General features: G+C 51.5%; 7 protein-coding genes across 7 annotated transcripts; 3 read left to right on the top strand and 4 right to left on the bottom strand.

Moving 5' to 3' along the window:
- Positions 1-62: 62 nt before the first annotated feature.
- N7458_009752 (uncharacterized protein) lies at positions 63-1,607 on the bottom strand (the record flags this gene model as incomplete). Its single annotated transcript, XM_056913134.1, has 5 exons — positions 63-426; positions 489-604; positions 661-789; positions 847-1,522; positions 1,570-1,607. 5 exons carry the CDS (start codon positions 1,605-1,607, stop codon positions 63-65), a joined length of 1,323 nt encoding a protein of 440 aa, XP_056761983.1.
- Positions 1,608-2,248: 641 nt separating this feature from the next.
- Positions 2,249-3,201, top strand: N7458_009753 (SDR family oxidoreductase; the record flags this gene model as incomplete). Its single annotated transcript, XM_056913135.1, has 2 exons — positions 2,249-2,945; positions 3,002-3,201. The coding sequence occupies 2 exons, from the start codon at positions 2,249-2,251 to the stop codon at positions 3,199-3,201; spliced, it is 897 nt and encodes a 298-aa protein (XP_056761984.1).
- Positions 3,202-3,352: 151 nt separating this feature from the next.
- On the top strand, positions 3,353-3,910 carry N7458_009754 (uncharacterized protein; the record flags this gene model as incomplete). Its single annotated transcript, XM_056913136.1, has 2 exons — positions 3,353-3,489; positions 3,571-3,910. The coding sequence occupies 2 exons, from the start codon at positions 3,353-3,355 to the stop codon at positions 3,908-3,910; spliced, it is 477 nt and encodes a 158-aa protein (XP_056761985.1).
- Positions 3,911-4,141: 231 nt separating this feature from the next.
- Positions 4,142-6,550, bottom strand: N7458_009755 (uncharacterized protein; the record flags this gene model as incomplete). Its single annotated transcript, XM_056913137.1, has 4 exons — positions 4,142-5,325; positions 5,381-5,434; positions 5,493-6,032; positions 6,118-6,550. 4 exons carry the CDS (start codon positions 6,548-6,550, stop codon positions 4,142-4,144), a joined length of 2,211 nt encoding a protein of 736 aa, XP_056761986.1.
- Positions 6,551-8,776: 2,226 nt separating this feature from the next.
- Positions 8,777-10,904, bottom strand: N7458_009756 (DEAD/DEAH box helicase; the record flags this gene model as incomplete). Its single annotated transcript, XM_056913138.1, has 2 exons — positions 8,777-10,643; positions 10,726-10,904. 2 exons carry the CDS (start codon positions 10,902-10,904, stop codon positions 8,777-8,779), a joined length of 2,046 nt encoding a protein of 681 aa, XP_056761987.1.
- Positions 10,905-11,966: 1,062 nt separating this feature from the next.
- On the bottom strand, positions 11,967-13,222 carry N7458_009757 (peptidylprolyl isomerase; the record flags this gene model as incomplete). The annotated part of the gene is made up of 8 exons (XM_056913139.1): positions 11,967-12,145; positions 12,242-12,408; positions 12,467-12,530; positions 12,593-12,673; positions 12,732-12,835; positions 12,899-12,915; positions 12,978-13,055; positions 13,115-13,222. The coding sequence occupies 8 exons, from the start codon at positions 13,220-13,222 to the stop codon at positions 11,967-11,969; spliced, it is 798 nt and encodes a 265-aa protein (XP_056761988.1).
- Positions 13,223-13,753: 531 nt separating this feature from the next.
- Positions 13,754-14,237, top strand: N7458_009758 (mitochondrial 37S ribosomal protein uS13m; the record flags this gene model as incomplete). Its single annotated transcript, XM_056913140.1, has 2 exons — positions 13,754-14,146; positions 14,193-14,237. 2 exons carry the CDS (start codon positions 13,754-13,756, stop codon positions 14,235-14,237), a joined length of 438 nt encoding a protein of 145 aa, XP_056761989.1.
- Positions 14,238-14,451: the final 214 nt, after the last annotated feature.

Raw genomic sequence — 14,451 nt, forward strand, 5'->3', positions numbered from 1 at the left:
AATATTGGTGATACAGGCTGGAGAATCAGGAGGCACACCACTTAATATGGCTTGAATTGAGCCTAAACTATCAAAGAAGCAGCAAGCATAATAAGGCCACCAAGGCCATCCATACCTGAACACCATTCCTCCCAGTTTTCAGCGCTCTCTGATTTGGTGACACTCAAAGTATACGTGCCAGGTAAACTGTGCATTTGGTCTGGTTCAAGCCCGTACAATTTGACTACTTGACCATTCTTTGTCAACCCAAGGGAAGGCTGGTTTTTGGCACTATTGCTTTCTGCATGCCATGAGAGCTCGTCGTTTGCTTCCCATAGCGCTTTCTTGGCTGGCAATGGGGCTATCACGAATTCGGAGGACATATCACACAAGGCTGCGGGCTCAAAATAGACAAGCAAATTTACAACCCGGCATATTGCGCACAGCCTGTTCATAGATCGATTAGTATTCTGCGATCATTGGGTTTTATAGATCGTCCATGTGCCAACCTTCGTTCTGATTCCTCGAAGATCCAATCTTCCCATTCTTGGTCGGGACTGTGAGCACGATCTGCCAATTGCGATTTACGTATCAGGTCATAGCACTGCAGTTGTTTAGACATTGCCTGTGTTAAGTTTATTAGAAAGAGATTGCGCTGGAACGAAGGGGTCCCAGGCATACCGTAACCACTGCAAGTAATAAAGTATCAAAGTCATTCTCGTCTGTCGCACCTTCATCCAATCGAATCAGAATATAAATGCAAGTGGCTTGCATAGCAGTAAGAAGTTCCCACTTGCTCAACGTGGGATACTATCTCTTCACATTAGTTTGCCGGGGCGTTGATCTTATTCGGACAGCTCGACTCACATCTTCAAGCAAGCGCTCACACTCCAGCCTTACGTTTTTCCAGAACAGTTTCCGACTACCCTTGATTTTACTTCCAATCATGTGGACCAAGCTGATGCAATTCGTGAGTGGCTCTGTGTTTCCTCGGTCAAAATCAGGAGATATTGTACGAGGATGAATGAAGGGCGGAAGGGTATTGTGCTGCAGCATCATTCGAAGGTATGATTTCAGCGTGTGTAGGATCAGAGTCGCAATGCCTTCCCCTCCAGCTTTAAACTTTGGTCGCTGTACAAGCGATCGAGGATTGGAAGTCACTTGTGCTGGTATTGATAGGTTGAAGAACGAGCTCGTCTGCTGTTCTTCGGAGGGTTGCCATCCAGACAAGTGAGTGTGACTAAGATTCTGATACTCTTGAACATCCAAGAGACTCGGGAGACTCATATCTGAGTTATCTTCATTAAAATAGATACCATCGATATTCGTAGACACGAGATCTGACGATGTGAACGCGCTAGCAATGATTGCGTCGACATCGCTGCCTGCTCCCAGTGAGCTTTCAGCAGTGACATCAGTAGCCGGCGGCGAAAGCAGTGGGTTCCTCCGTCCAGTCGACAAGCTATTAGCCTTATGGGTTTTTGATTCAGTTAACTGGCGCGAGTTTGCTGGATAACGGCATTCAGTGCCCTTGGTGATACACCTGGAGCAGGTCGGTCGCTTATTATCACATCGAGTCTTTCCCTTTACACAAGAAATACAAGATCGAAGACGAGGAGTACTGCCATTTTGTCTAGACCGACAATAGTATCCATGTCTTTTTAGTGTAGACTCTAGAATGCCCTCGCGTTAGTTTGAGTGCAACGTGGTGGGGTAAGATTAGGGGCCATGATCGAGCTCACGCTTATCAAAAGGTTTGTTGCACAGTCCGCACCGTAGGACAGATTGTAGATCTCCGACGGGCATTTCAAATTGAATGCAAACAAGGTGCAAGCTTATTGGAGAAACACGAAGAGGATTTCTTCAGAGACATCTGACGTCGCCGTTCTAGCCTCGCTCCCAACAGGAGCAATCCCAGCATTTGTCAGCATGTCAGCAACCTTGCAAGTGGGCAAACTCGGAAGATTCCAGGCTAAATTCCTTGTGCTTACCGGCCGGAACAATTTGTATATCCTGAGAGAAGGTCTGACTTTGTCCAATAACTCCGTGGTTTACATTTTTGCTTGATGTGTTCCATCAACCCATAGTCAAAAGATGCCGGACCATTCACATTGTAATTCCTACCTTCGACTTCACAATTTGTACCTTCCGTTGCCAACATGAACTTGCTGTATTCCAACTTGTATAAGAATGGGCCCACGAGCTGTTCGATTTGTTTTCATCAGTTTTCTAATCATCTGAGTTAAAATTTCACAATCCTAAGAACACGATGGCAGCTCCATTCCCTTCTCCAACAGCAACATGGCACTCGCACACATACCAATCCTTATCTCCAACTCGCCCTGAGCTTTCTGCCAAGGACAAGACGGTCCTAATCACCGGGGGAGGCTCTGGAATCGGCGCAGAGACCGCTGCATACTTCGCGGAGGCCGGTGCATCTCGAATTGCTCTCCTGGGCCGTCGAGAACAGCCACTGGTGGACACCAAAGCTTCTCTCAAGCAAAAGTTCCCTCGGCTCGATGTCTTTATCGCACCCACCGACGTGACAAACAAAAAGCAAGTGGATGCCGCCTTTGAGACATTCCTCGGAGATGGCAAGCTTCATGTCTTGGTTAGCAACGCCGCAACCATCGGGCCCCAGGACGGTGTGGAGGATGTGGAGAGCGAAGCTTTCATGAAAAGCATTGACCAAAACTTGAAAGGATCGCTTCTCGTTGCCCAAGCGTTCCTTCGTTATGCATCACCAGAGGCAGTCGTTATCGAGACCAATTCATCAGCAGCCCATTTGACATTCGGTCCTAAATTTGCTGCATATAGCATCGCCAAGTTTGCAGTATATCGACTATGGGATTTCCTGGCTGCGGAGAAACCAAACCTCAGCATTTTTCATGTCCAGCCTGGTGTAGTGGATACTGCAATGAATAAAGAAGCCGGAGGGGTTGCTGCTCTCGGAATTGAGGATCATGGTAAGTACAAAGCTGCCTCGCTAGAAATACGGTGGAGATGCTGACTTCAATGCCAGTCTCTCTCCCAGCGAGCTTTTACGTTTGGCTGGCAAGCCCTGAGGCCCAATTCCTGAAAGGGAAATTCCTTTGGGCGAACTGGGATGTCGACGAGCTCAAGGCTAAAGCTAAAGAGATTGAGGCGGGTTCCTATCTTGGGATTGGACTTGTTGGATGGCCATTCCAGCAAGGGGACTGGGAACTACAGGCCAATTTCTGATGCTGTGACACAAATTCCTCCTTGTGTCTTATCAAAGAGAGCACCATAATGAGACCGTTTCTAGGATGTATTTAAGATTCGGTTTACCTTAATCTTTGCCAGAGGAGTGCTTGAAGACTAGGTTTCTACCCTGACGTCTAGTGACAACGACATGGTCGTTGCAGCAGTGATCATGATTGTCACAAGATCTGGAATTCCCAGTGTTACGTTACTTGGAGAGCGCAGTGACTGGGACAACCTCCTTGCCAAACTTGATGAAATGCACACCTTCGGCGAAGAACCAAGGCTGTTCGCGTCTCTGCTGAAATGACATTTGTGGCTCCGTTCGATTATCCTGGTTTACCACGGACTTTGGACTTCTGGGGTAAGTCTGTTCATCGTAACGCTGGCAGCGGTTACGACTATCTTTCCGGGTGGATCACGGCCTTCTGCTTCTGAAATAGAGAAGGGAAGAGACTCTACAATCGCGAGGGGTTGGAACTTTCTTAAATTGTCTTTCCGAAGATCGATGCAAAGGATATTCCTCCTGCCTTTTAATTCTGTGCCCGTGAAAGTCACGGACTATGCCGCCGGGCGCTTTTACGAACTATTATGGTTTCCGGTTTGGTTGGCATCGAAGCAACGTCAACCCCTTCGCCTTCTAACCCAACGGGGTTGGATGTCAACTCGATCCGGCCGTACTCTGGATGGTGGATGTTCGAGGTATTAGGAGAGAAGAAACCGAGTGATAATAAACGTTCTCGCCAGCAGGTGGCGACTTAAGTAGATAGGGGTAGCCCGAGCCTGAAGATTAGAGAAATAGTAGAAAACTCAAGATTCCAAGAAAAGTCAATCATAAATTAGCTGAAAGAGAATCACTGTTGAACCAGAAGAAATATAAAGCCCCGTTCCCAGCCTAAAGAGTATAATCATAACACAAAATGCAAAGTCCCAAAAGTTCCTAATCCTCCGTCACGTCATCTCCGCCGTCGCGCCGGCCCTCCGGAACAGGCGAAGAGCTTTCATGTCGTGCATAGCCGTTCGGGCCATCGTAGGTGGACGAGTTCTCATCGCCGTCCACGTCACCCTCGTCATCACCAGATTCGTCGGAGGAATCGCCCTCTCCATCTCCAGCACGCTGGGCGCCATCTTCGTCGCCGGATACCTCACCCAGGAGCTCGCGGTCCAGTTCGTCCAGCTCGCCTTCGATATCCTCGTCACCAGCGGCATTCTCGGCGTCCCAATTGGGAGTTCCTGCAGCCGGTGTTTCGGGACCTCCAGTAGCAAGACGGCTGCGGCCAGCCTTGGCGCGAGAGCCTGCGGTTTTCTTGGCCGTACCAGGGGTTGATGTTGGGCCAGTGGACTTGCGTTTCGCAGCAGCGCGTGGAGCACGTGGGCGAGCACGGTTGCTGCTGGCTCGTACGTCGGCCTCGATTGCGGCCTTGGCCTTTTGACGCTCCTCGCGCTCTTTTTGACGGTCCTTCTTGGGCCCGTTGGCGTCTTCGTAGTCCCATCTGTCTAGACGTCGCGAAGCCTTCCGAACCACGGAGAGGAAGAAACTGGAGCACTCGCCGAAGTCATCCTCTTCGCTAGGGTTGGGAAGCAAGCCACCCTTGCCCCATGATTTCTCCTCGTCCTCGGTATCATATCCGTCTGGTAATCCCTGCAGAAGACGACCATATCGGACACAAGGAATTTCATTGTTCCGCTTATGGCGCAAGACACGATAGGCGTTGCTTTTGCGCTTGGCGAGCAGATATTCAATGCGCTGTCGGCGGTTTTGTTCAACGGCAATCTGATGCTGCGTGAGAGGTCGCGGTCGACGCCCGGAGGTCTGAGAAAGAGACGGCTCGGGAATAAAGCGGTTCAGCACTGGGTGGTTAGAGCCTGGGGGTGCCGGTGAAGCATCTGGAGTATGGTCCATTCGAGTTTTCAAAATCAGCCGCTGCTGACCAACGGCGCGAGTGAGCGAAGAGTCCCGTTTGGCCTGCTTGTTCCGGGGTCGTGAGTAGCCAGGAGTCAAGTCATCATCGTCGTCATCCAGGCTGCGCTTAGCAGATGGATGAAGAGGTGTGGACATAGCGGAGCCACGACCTCCTAGGCCAGAGTAGTCTCCGGCAAAGGAATCGTCGTCGAGACCGTAATCTAAATACAGAAAGTTAGAAAATGAGGTAGTACTAGAGTCACCATGCTAGCATACCTTTCTTAGAGCGCTTCGGAACACGAGGGAGTGGCTCGTCCTCATCCAGGATACCTGTGAAAAGACATTAGTAAACTGCCTGTCAAGCAACCATAACCAAGTCGAGACTCACGCTTGCGTTCTAGTCGTTTGGCTTCACCGTACTCCAATTCTTCCGGTGTGTCCACATTCTCCAGGTTCGCCTGATCCTCCGTCAAGCTCTCAAAAGCAGGAACCTTGATAGGGAGTCCATCGGTGCCTTCGCCATCTAAACCAGCTCCAAAGGGATTGTTGATCGCAGATTCGTGTGTGAAGTCACTTTCCAAGTACCACCACATAAGCCACAAGAAGGCCTTTGCACGAGTCTCGCTGCTCAATGTAGACCTCATAACCAAGTCAAAGAAGTCGCGAGGGGGGAAGAAATGCATCTCAGACACCTTGGGTGCATATTGCGCTAAGACGAAGATGAGATTCACGGGATTGGTTCGAGGAATCGCCTGTCGCTTGATCTTTTCCAATGTATTTGGCTGGTCGACATCCTCGGACGCACCCTTCAGGATGGACTTCAGGCGAGGGGCATCCTGCAGCTGTTTGTAGGCATTGGAGTCTTGGTGGGCTTGGAGGGAAGGGATGGAGTGGTAGGTTCGCAACTGAGCACGCATTTCGGGGAAGACTAGAAGGTATCAAAGAGGCTGGTATCAGTATCGCAATCGGATCGAAGGAAATTCAACAGGAGACGCGAGGAGAACAAGGCATACAGTTGAGGGTTGTGTTCATGCGACCAAAATTGACCAACAGGCAAACCATAGCCATACTGATAGCGGCCGGCTTATCATTCTGCAGCTTGTCTTTCAGAATCTTACTAGTCTTGCTGCTTCTCGCCATGGCGTCGATGTAGATGTCCGCAAAGTCGCAGTCCTTCTTGCCATCGGGGTATCGCGTGAACACCGGGGTCTTATCCTCGAAGACGAGTTTGAGGAACTGGTATTGGATGTCTTTGCGCCACAGAGGGATGCCATCCTCCTTCTTCAGATGCCTGATCTTGTTTCCCGAGTAGACTGAGCCAATGGTGCCATTGGCTTGACGCCTCGTACCGACCGTCGCGCTGGCCGTCACGTTATGAGTCTGGTCGTCCGCGGCCTCGGAGGTTGCGACGGATTCGTCGATGGGGGTGTGCTCGACTTCAGCCATGCTGGGCGATGGTTGCGCTCGGGGTGGTCGAACTGTGTGCCAGCTGTTGGGGTCCGAAGAATCGAGTTCTGCGGAGGGTCGGGTTGCCCCCTTAAGAGGCGCGAGCAGAACAAAGACGGGATGGGATGGAAAAGGGAAAAGGTGCAAAGGAATGAAGGCTTTTGATGGATTCAATGAGAAAGAGGGAGTGGTGGAGGGGAAGAAAATGAAGGTTGCCAAGGGGAGAGAGGGAAGGACCGGAAGGGACGAAATTGTGCCGAGTGATCCTCAGGTTGCTGCTCTCGAGCTGAGAGTTTAACGAACGGGGGACTAATGCGCCGTGGTGACTGGTGATAGCTACCCGCGTTGGTCGTGGTCTGGACGCGCGCTGGTTCTTTTCCTCAGCATGACACTAATAACTTGAGTAATTAAATACAAAATGATGGATAAATCGATCTTCAAATGAAGACGCCTGTTTATAGTCTATCTTTATATTTTCGCTTACTTTCTGAGGCTATAACGTGAGCTGTGGCAAAGCGAAGTATACGGACACGGCTAGCGCGCACTACCATTTGGATCGAGCATTTATTACTCTTGGCTCGAGAAATGTACTTACAAATTCTGTTCTAAAAGAAAAAAAAAATCAATTTTTGATCAACTAGAATCTTATCCCCATACTATTTTTCTATCTCAATTTACTGAAGACACAATGTCTGCGGTGGTGGAATGAACTATAGAGACACCGCTAGTAAGTCACGTGATAAAAAATCACGAGGGCTTCCAAGTAAGCACGTCTTAAGAGCCCTCAGTTGGCTACCGACAGAAGTACCTACAGAGTTTCAAGAGTATGTGGGTACTCAATGCTATAGATAGTACTTCTTACCGAATTAGCAGTGTCAAATCCTTGTGCGACGGCATATCCGGGGTCAATTCCCATTACGATTTCTACTAAGGCCGAGCGAAGTCCGAACAAGTTTGAAGCTTCTACACTCACTCCACTACGTTAAACCTATGATGGACTCAAAACACTTTTCAAATAGCATTGAAAACTAGGTAAGAAGGCTTTCCTTCTCGCGGCCTCGAGATTTCCAAGGCCCTCTGCGTCCTCCCAAACTCGAACCATGCGAGAAACCCATGATGCCGGAGAGCGAACCATTCATCCAGCGCCGGCGACAGCGTCCCAAATCCTCCACGGATCCGTAAAAAATGATATGCATAAAATAAAGGAAGGGGAGAAACAATCAGCCTCCACGGACCCAGAGGACATACATGGAGAAGCCAGTCAAGCCAACGCCATACGAAATGCAAAGAAACAAGCCATGTCGAAAATCCATCCACCTCGCAAGGCATCTGCGACGGTCCCAGCAACATTAAAAAGATCCCGGTGAGATCGCCGAAGCAAGAACAAGGACTCCACTGCTGCACCCTCCCGTCAATGCACACCCATTCCTAAAAGAAAAAGAATACTTTTTTGGTTCGTCCTGAGATAGCCGGGAAAGAGAAGGAAGCGCGGATATTTTTTGATTTTCGAAACAGAATCGATCGCGGAAAACACACGAGGGCAGGAACACAAGATAACGGTCCGCCATTAGATACCGACGCTGTCACAGGAGTCTATACTGCAAAACTCGACCGATGCAGCCATAACAACACCGAGAGAGATGAATGCAGATGGAGAAGAAAGCACTTTTCATGCAGAGTTGCACACTCCGCTCGGCGCGCGCGTCATTCGAGCGTCGTTCCCGAACCGTGGGAACGCTCGAACAAAAAGGGGGTATCTGATGATGAGACGGACAGAAAAGACAACGCATTCTATGATGTTCATGCAGTGCCGATCACTGGGTTGCTCGAAGAAGGAAATTGTCGTGAAAATTGACCCGGAGCAACGCAAGGGAAATCAGAACTGCTCGAACGCCCCGTGTCTAAACAAGGCCAGATGGAGAGCCATGGGAAACGTGCGAGACAGAAAAATAGAAAAGCAACATAAAACACATACAGGAAAAAGGAAAATAAAGAGCATAAAGAGAAACGAACATGAGAGCGAGACACGAGCAAAAGTGAAACATAAATCTAAAATACGCATAGGAGAGTCGTGGCAGTCATGACAAAGCCGTCCCTGAGAAACAGCGAGGCCAGAAAAAGGAACTCAGGGTGCGTTCTGATCGTATCCGTCAACGAAAGACATAAGGAAATAAGAGATGGGGAGCCAATCAGACCCGACGGCCTCGTCATCAGACCACGACTGATTTACCACCAAGAGGAGGGGCCAGTGGCGCCACTGGGGTTGCCGTAGCTACCACCTCCGTAGCTGCCGCCGCCATAGCCAGCACCACTGCCAGAGCCGCCATAGGAGGGAGCACCACCACCATAGCCGCCTGAGCCGCCGTAGGAGGGAGCCCCGCCATAGCCGCCGCCGCCGAAGGAGGACTGACCACTACCCATGCCACTACCGCCGAAGCGACGGACATCACGAGTAGCATTGGAGCTGCCACGACCACGGCCGCCACGGCCACCACCACGGCCACCGTAACCGCTGCCCTCACGAGCAATGCTCTCCAGGAAGGAGGGAACCTCCTGGTGGGCCTCCTTCAGGAGGTCGATCATGTCACGGACGACACCACGGTTGCCACGGTTGAAGAAAGCAGTGGCAATACCGGTGTTACCAGCACGACCGGTACGACCGATACGGTGGACGTAGTCGTCAATATCGGTGGGCAGATCGTAGTTGATGACATGGGTGACGTTGGGGATATCGAGACCACGAGCAGCAACGGCGGTAGCGACCAGGATGGGGCAACGGCCGTTACGGAACATCTCCAGGGCACGCTCACGCTCACGCTGAGTGCGGTCACCGTGAATGGCAGTGGCGGGGAAGCGCTGGTTGATCAGGAAGTCGGAGAGCGAGTCGGCCATACGCTTGGTCTCGACGAAGATGAGGGTCAGGCCGGTAGTGCCGTGAGTGTGAAGGATGTCCAGAAGAACGGAGCGCTTGTCAGCGTCCTCAACGTACTCGATCTTCTGGGTAATGTTCTCGGAGGTGGAACCGACACGACCAACCGACAGGAAGACATAGTCCTTCAGGAAGTCGCGGGCCAGCATCTGGATGTCACGGGGGAAGGTGGCCGAGAACATGAGAGTCTGGCGGTCCTCAACGCGGGGCATATCCTCACCCTCGACGATGCGGCGAATTTGGGGCTCGAAACCCATGTCCAGCATGCGGTCAGCCTCGTCGAGAACCAGGTACTTGATGTTGACGAGGGAGATACGGCCACGCTCGATCAGGTCGACCAGACGACCGGGAGTAGCGACCAGGAGATCGCAGCCACGCTCGATCTGGCGCAGCTGAGAGCCAATGTCGGCACCACCGTACACAACGCAGGGGCGGACCCAAGAACGGTAGGCGAACTTGCGGGCCTCGTCGTAAATCTGGGAGACAAGCTCACGGGTAGGGGCGAGAATGAGCGAGGTGGGGTAAGCCTTGCGCTGGCGGCCATAGAACTGACCACCGCCGGCCTGCTGAGGGGCGGCAGAGGGGCCAGTCTGGAAAGCCTGAGAGAGGATGGGGAAGAGGAAACCACCGGTCTTTCCGGAACCGGTCTGGGCGCAGGCCATCAGGTCGCGGCCACCCATGACAATAGGGATGGAGTACTTCTGGACGGGGGTAGGAGTAACGTAGCTAGCAAGCTTGATGTTGGAGATGAGGTGGTCGTCAAGAGGGGGGTTAGTGAAGGTGTTGACGGGCTCAGGGACGTCCTGACCGGACGCCTCAACGGGAATGTCATCGTAGTTGGAGAAGTTGATGCCGGTGTGCTGCTTGGAGGGGTCATCCTGACCGAGACCGAAGAGCTCACGCTCCAAGCGAGGGTTGGCAGGACCGGGGACGTGCTTGCCATCGCGCCACTGGCCATCGCCAGAGCCACGAGCAGCAGCGCCGCCGCCGCCGCCGTAGCTACCACCACCACCGTACGAGCCTGCGTGACCTGGATATCCGTAAGCATAGGGATCGAATGGCCGGAGTTTTTCCATGGGGTTCCAGCTGGTATTACCGTTGGCAGGGCCGCGAGGACTGAAGTTGGGGGCATTGGCATTAGCCCAGTCACCGCCACGAGCATCCCTAGAGAATCAGTTCGGGGTTAGCGGAAGACCTTGTAACAGATAGAAAAGGGAAATATTCAAAGAGATTTTAGATAGCGTACCGAGGGGCAGAGAAGCCAGCGCTGGGGCCAGGAGGAGGAGCACCGCCGTCCATGCTGGGACCGACGTTGCGTCCGCGGAGGTGAGGAGGGATGTAGGCAGCACGGCCAGGGGGGCCACCCTGGGGCGCGTGCTGGGAGTCCTGGAGGGACAAGTTGCCCATCTGCAGACCGTCGGCCATGATTGCGATTGTTGACGTGTTTCTGTGGAGTGAAGCAACCCTCAGGATTAGTTGCTGGCCGGGGAGAGGGAGGTGGGAGAGGAGAATTTTGGGGGGAAGAGAAGAGAGTGAGAGGGTGTAAGAGGGAAAGGTAATGCGAACAGTTTTTTTTCTGGGTTCACCGAAAGTTTCTCCGTAAACAAGGCGCAAGCGATCTGAATACTCAGAGAACTTGCAAAGAGAGCGTGTGAGAAAGAACCTTCAAGGACAAGAGAGAGACGTAGGAAGGTAAGTTGTCAGGTCTCTCGAATTTTTTTCCTTCCACTTGATAGAAGAAAAAAGTCAAGTGGCAAACAACGGGTATTGTGGGAGAGAATAACGAAAATGCAAAAACCCCCGATTCCCGATTCTAAGAACTCTATGAGCACACAAGAAAAGAGAGGGATGAGGGTGAGGTGTAAAAAGGGATGAGGATGTAAAAGTAGAAAGATGAGAAGCGCGATGGCAGGTTTTCTGTGGGAAGGAGGCAAATCGAGTACTTGCTGGGAACGCCCGCCCGTGGGCTGTCGCCTGTGCGTATGGCGGTAGTGGCGGTGTATTGAGGTATTGTCTGGTATCGCCGGGTACGGTCTGGGTGCTGTGTAATTTTCTAAGGGACCACGGTACTTGCCAAGCACTAGCCAGGAACTCGTCCCTCTTAGGCGTCCTGCGGGCCTTGAAAGGTATCGCGGCCAGTATTGATACCGTATTCGGTGGCCAGACGAATTTTTTTTTCTCCTAGCCAGTTGACGCTGGAGTCTGGACCCAGCTGACTAAGAGAAGAGCCACGAGATCTGAGTGGCCGAGGCATCGTGGCTGCATGGGGCTGAGAGTCTATATCTGCCCAAATAATGTACGGAGCATACATACGTCTTCGGTTTCAGTTTCACATCATGTATGCTGGGCTGGCAAGAATACGTATGCAGAATTTACTTTTCAAATAGCCCACTGTACATGATCCCCAGGTCTACGACACTTTCGCAACTCTCGGTCGAATTGTATAAATGCGTTGTATTGATCCTGCTTTATCTACCTTCTTTTAGCTTAAGCATCAAACTCCTTCTCATCCCGCTGCTGCTGCTGGCTGCGGCGGCGGATGATGTAGAATCCAATCACGGCCACCAGCACCAGGAAGATAAGAACCGGTTGCATCGAAAAGGAAGACTCGTCGTTTGCCGGGGTTTCTTCGGGGGTTGGGGCAGCCACCGGTGCGTCGTCGTATTCTTTGAGGAGGAAAAAACAAGCATGATCAGCCACCCTTCTCCAGCAGTAGAAGAGTAGAGGGGCCGGGACCGGCCTTTAAAGCTCATCGCGGCTACCTTTATCCTCGGTTTCCGACTTCTCCACCTCGAGCTCACCGCTCTTCACGATCGTGACGGCCTTCTCGGGCTTGTCACCACGGCCCTTGGGGATGTTCTGGATCTTGTCAACGATCTCGTAGCCCTCGAGGACCTCGCCGAAAACGACGTGGCGGCCATCGAGCCAGCTGAATGTGGAATAGGGTTAGCCTCAAATACATGGACCTAGGAGTTTGTTGTACGCACGAGGTGACGACGGTGGTAATGAAGAACTGGGAACCGTTGGTATCCTTGCCGGCATTGGCCATGCCTAGACTTTGGTGAGTTTCTTCATTCGTTCATTCACAGGGGGTGCCAAGCAGAATTGCATACTGAGGAGACCCTTCTTGGTGTGGCGGAGCTTGAAGTTCTCATCCGGGAACTTGTTACCGTAGATAGACTTGCCACCAGTACCTGCCACCAACAATTAACTTCCAGATCATTCGGGGTTCGAATAGCATATGGGACGGACCGTCATGGTTGGTGAAGTCACCACCCTGGATCATGAAGTCCTTGATGACACGGTGGAAGGTTGAGCCCTCATAGCCGAAGCCCTTCTCGCCAGTAGCCAGAGCGCTAGTTATTGTTAGAGTGGACGTCCGTCAAGATGTCTAAGAAGCAGTATCGTAGTAGCCATACCGGAAGTTCTCAGCCGTCTACGTAGAAAGACGTCAGCAATTGTTTGTATAAAGCCGAAGTATATAGAAGAACGACTCACCTGGGGAACAGTCTTGCCGTACAGACCCATCACAATGCGGCCAAGGGACTCATCGCCATGTTGAATGTCAAAGTAGACCTAATTGAAACAGTGAGCCTTGCGTCTCGATCCTATACATCTCGAGGACAATTGATTACCTTGTGGGTGATCTTGGGACCACGGGGCTGAGCATCTTCAGCCTGAACCAGGGCGAGAGTAGCGGCCAGCACAAAGAAAAGGGACAGGAAAAGATTGCGGAAATTCATGATTGCGAATTGCCACTGCAGATGGTGGATGCAGAGTAAAAAAGGAAGGAGAGGGAGTCGGAGTCGAGAGGGGAGGCCAGCTTGCAATGGCGTGCGGAGACACCACCACGGCTGTCATGTATGGTAAACCTAGCATTATTGTTGAGCGTTACTGGGCGTTTTGGGGGTTTTAATACCAAGATTACGGTAATGCAATCTGCAAGCTGTAGGCTGAACTCAAGGGAATCTATCTCGGAGAAACTTTATTGCCGGACGATTTCTCCCGCAATGCGCGGATTGCGACTCAATTATTGATTCGAGAATCAATTGTCTAGTTAGCCATCCAGACACGGCAAGATGGTAAGTGTACTACGATTGTCTCCGTCAACTCTACTCTGACTCAATATCTCTTCCACAGGTCTTCATTCTCGGTGTAAACTTCGCTGAGCGGAACCTGCTCAAGGTCAGCACTCCCTGCACGGCATCGCACTTTCGGCATCAGCACTCCGATTCAATCCAATTGACCCTTCGCTACCATGAAAGCTAACCGGAATGATTGAGCAGAAATCCCTCGAGACCTTCTTCGGAATCGGCAACCACACTTCCTCCCGCCTCTTGGCCCGCTTCAACATCCACCCAACCTGTCGCGTCGGCGAGCTCGCCAACAAGCAGGTTCTTGACCTGACCGCCGTGTTGTCTGATATGAAGATTGAGAATGACCTGCGACGAGAGGTCTTGAATGACATCAAGCGTTTGAAGGAGACCGGTACCTACCGTGGTCGTCGTCATGCGCTGGGTCTGCCCGTCCGGGGACAGCGCACAAGGACTCAGGTGGGTGTTTCCTTCGTTCCAATTTCTTGTTTATCTCTAAGGCCAGACTTGGCAACTTCGCTCGCTCTGGTGCATGTGGTCTTGGTAGCCTCGGGGGACTTCGTGGCCGGCCGCGTACTTGCGAAATCAGAGAACTTGAAGCTAATGAATCTCGCAATAGATCAAAACCCCTGTCAAGCTCAACCGGATGGAGCGCCGGCTATGATTTTGATATCCTTTTGGAATTCTTCGAACCTTGTTATGGGGCAATCTCTCGTATATCGCGTGGGAGGCATGGGAACGGCGTTTTTGACTTGAGAGCTGGCTTTTTCTCGCCAGTCATGTGAATGTACACTCTATAAATGTATTATATGTCAATTTAAAAAAAAAAAATCACCTTCAACAACTTCTCAGTGGCCTTTTATTTCAATCCATTCCTG

This window comes from Penicillium daleae, assembly GCF_028827525.1.
Source record: "Penicillium daleae strain IBT 16125 chromosome Unknown utg000008l_segment0_segment0, whole genome shotgun sequence".
NCBI lineage: Eukaryota > Fungi > Ascomycota > Eurotiomycetes > Eurotiales > Aspergillaceae > Penicillium > Penicillium daleae.